Raw genomic sequence first — 2,500 nt, 5'->3', positions numbered from 1 at the left:
ATTCAAAAAGAATGGTTGAATATTCTTACATACCTTTTAACTTCTTGGCCTGTTCCACTTTCTGCCATCTTCCCTATGTTTTCTATCAACGTGTCAGCACATGTTTGAATCATTGAGTTCATCTACAAGAAAGTGAACCGCTTTTTAGAAAACAATCTAAGCAAGAATAAATATTTTATTATCAATATCTCAGATGTCATTTGAACAAACACGTCAACCTTTGACTCAAGGCCACGCAGTCTTCTTGCTCTTAATTTCCTATCACATCTACATTGTCTCCGATTCTCTGATTTGTTCAACTGGACTCTTCCCTGTCCGATACTCACTTTAAACAACCCTGACAGGCCCAACACTAACGAACTAAGCTCAAAGCTTCCTAATACAGAATGTCATTCCTCTAAAGTTATCTATCTATCTAACCATGTTTTATCATTTGTAGTCAGCACATCAGGGCTGCGAAGTCTATGTGTATAACTCTTTCCTCTAATCCAAAGTTTTAAACAACAATGAGGGTTTATTGAGAGTTTGATACTTAGGTTAATATTAACCCCAGGGCAGCTCTTATCTATTAGACCCGTGCTCACATTCTAGCCATATATTTTATATTTTCTATAGACGAATACATTTAACTTAATATTACTTTATCGATGTGTTCTCACTATTTTTAAGTTGTTAAATTATAAAATGAGTAAGATTTTAGCAGCTATATCTAGCAGAACGGGCACAGCGCATATCACAATTGTCTTGTCCGTTAAGGTCGCTGATGAATATGGGGAAATAATACAGCCAATGAGACTTGTAGAAACATGGTATATCTTTCAATATTGTAAAAACAAAAAGAAAATTAATCTCTAGGGATGAAACAGTCTGAAAATATAATCACTCTTGAAATAAATATTGTATATTTATATATTTCTTGTCACGGAAAAGGAGCTAGCTCCAGTTTTCCTGGAGTATTATAGGTATATTCATCCATTATGTAGACTAATCTTGAAGAGAAATTAAAGACACGTGACCTAATTGCTAGAGCAATCCACTCACGTTCTTGCGATCGTAGTTTCGATTTCCGGACTACCCACCCTGTCATTGAACAAAACACTTCAATACACATTAATCTAGTCTATTCCGTGCTGAGTAATCCTGCGACGAACTGGAGACCCGTTCAGTGGGGAATGTTAGGGTCTCAGCCACTTGTACGCCATCGAAACTGGGTAACTGGTCCTTTGAGTTCCATGTCTCTTGAAAGGAAAACCAGTTTAGTGTGGGGACGTTAAAGGGTGTCTCGATTAGGTATTGTCATAATAACAGTTGGAAACAAGAAGAGAATTAGATCATTTATTCCATGTTAGCCTAAATTGTGTTTCACTACATCGTCTTCCCATTGTCTTGGGAACGTTCCCAGTGGCCTTAATCGATCTCTTGGATGTCCCACTCCGATTGCACGGGTCCACCTGTCGTCTGTGAACTTTGCGACATGACCGACCAACAGAACTTGTGCATTTGGTGTTCTGCTATCACGTCATTCATTCTTCTCGGTTCTAGAATTTCTCCATTTTGGATACTCCTATCAATGATCTTTCTGTGGCCCTTTGAGTCGTAACCACTCCATATTCTTCCCTTTTCATGGGAGCCCACTTCAGCTTCTATAGAAACGAAAATGTTATATTTTCACGATTGTTCAAATACAGATCCATTACTTCAAAATATTTGTCCTTTTACTCTTTTTGTTTCCTGCTTTAACTTGTTTCAGTCCTATTGCGGCCAAGTTGGGGCACGGCCTTGAGGGGGGTTTCGTCTAATAAAATGACTAATGATAAGGGAGATATTCTAAACAATATAAAATGGTATCCAGAAATTATTAGTGAATATTGAAATGTTTGGTAGAAATAATTATGTGGCGAGAAACAAGGAGAAGAAAAAAGAGGAACAGATCGACAGAATATTTTCACAGTCACACAAACACACACACACACACACACACGTATATAGCTATGTATGTATGTTATGTATGTATGTATGTATGTATGTATGAGTATATGTAAGGTTATTAGTGACGGGATCAGCTTTACTACCACAAAGGGGTGTTTAAATACATCTTAAAGTGAATATCATATTAGAACGCCGAATATTGACATTAAACTTGAGAGGCCCTCTTGTATATGTGCATACTTCATAGAAGCACAGCCATAAATCGTGGACGACGATAATCATCTAGTATGAGCACCACACGTGATTTCAGTTTCCCGGACCTCTTCAGAAGCAGGTGCCCGGTTCCTGCACTCCAGCCAAATCACAAAATGCATAGAATTTCATTGTCTTCTTATCCACTGATATCGCAAATGGCGAGCAGGCTTATTAAAAATTATTATTAGCGATGGTAACAGTCTTAGAACCAAAAGGCAGTCTTTGTAACCAACTTAACGTGGGACTATTGTTAGGACACCGAATACTGTGGAATTTGTTAGGGGTATAGTACTTTGTTTATATATATATATATATA

The 2,500-nt window shown here is 37.4% G+C and overlaps 1 protein-coding gene across 1 annotated transcript in view; it reads right to left on the bottom strand.

The window, feature by feature from the left end:
• LOC106884149 (cytochrome P450 3A24) overlaps positions 1-2,500 on the bottom strand; it is a 33,910-nt gene that overhangs the window by 16,669 nt on the left and 14,741 nt on the right. The window contains exon 6 of the mRNA XM_089342540.1: positions 34-122. Coding sequence (XP_089198666.1) covers positions 34-122 — 89 coding nt within the window. The remainder of the gene's footprint in view (positions 1-33; positions 123-2,500) is intronic.

Source organism: Octopus bimaculoides, chromosome 26 (genome assembly GCF_046866305.1).
Source record: "Octopus bimaculoides isolate indiv1 chromosome 26, ASM4686630v1, whole genome shotgun sequence".
NCBI classification, from domain to species: Eukaryota; Metazoa; Mollusca; class Cephalopoda; order Octopoda; family Octopodidae; genus Octopus; species Octopus bimaculoides.
This window is presented reverse-complemented; position numbering and strand designations above follow the sequence as displayed.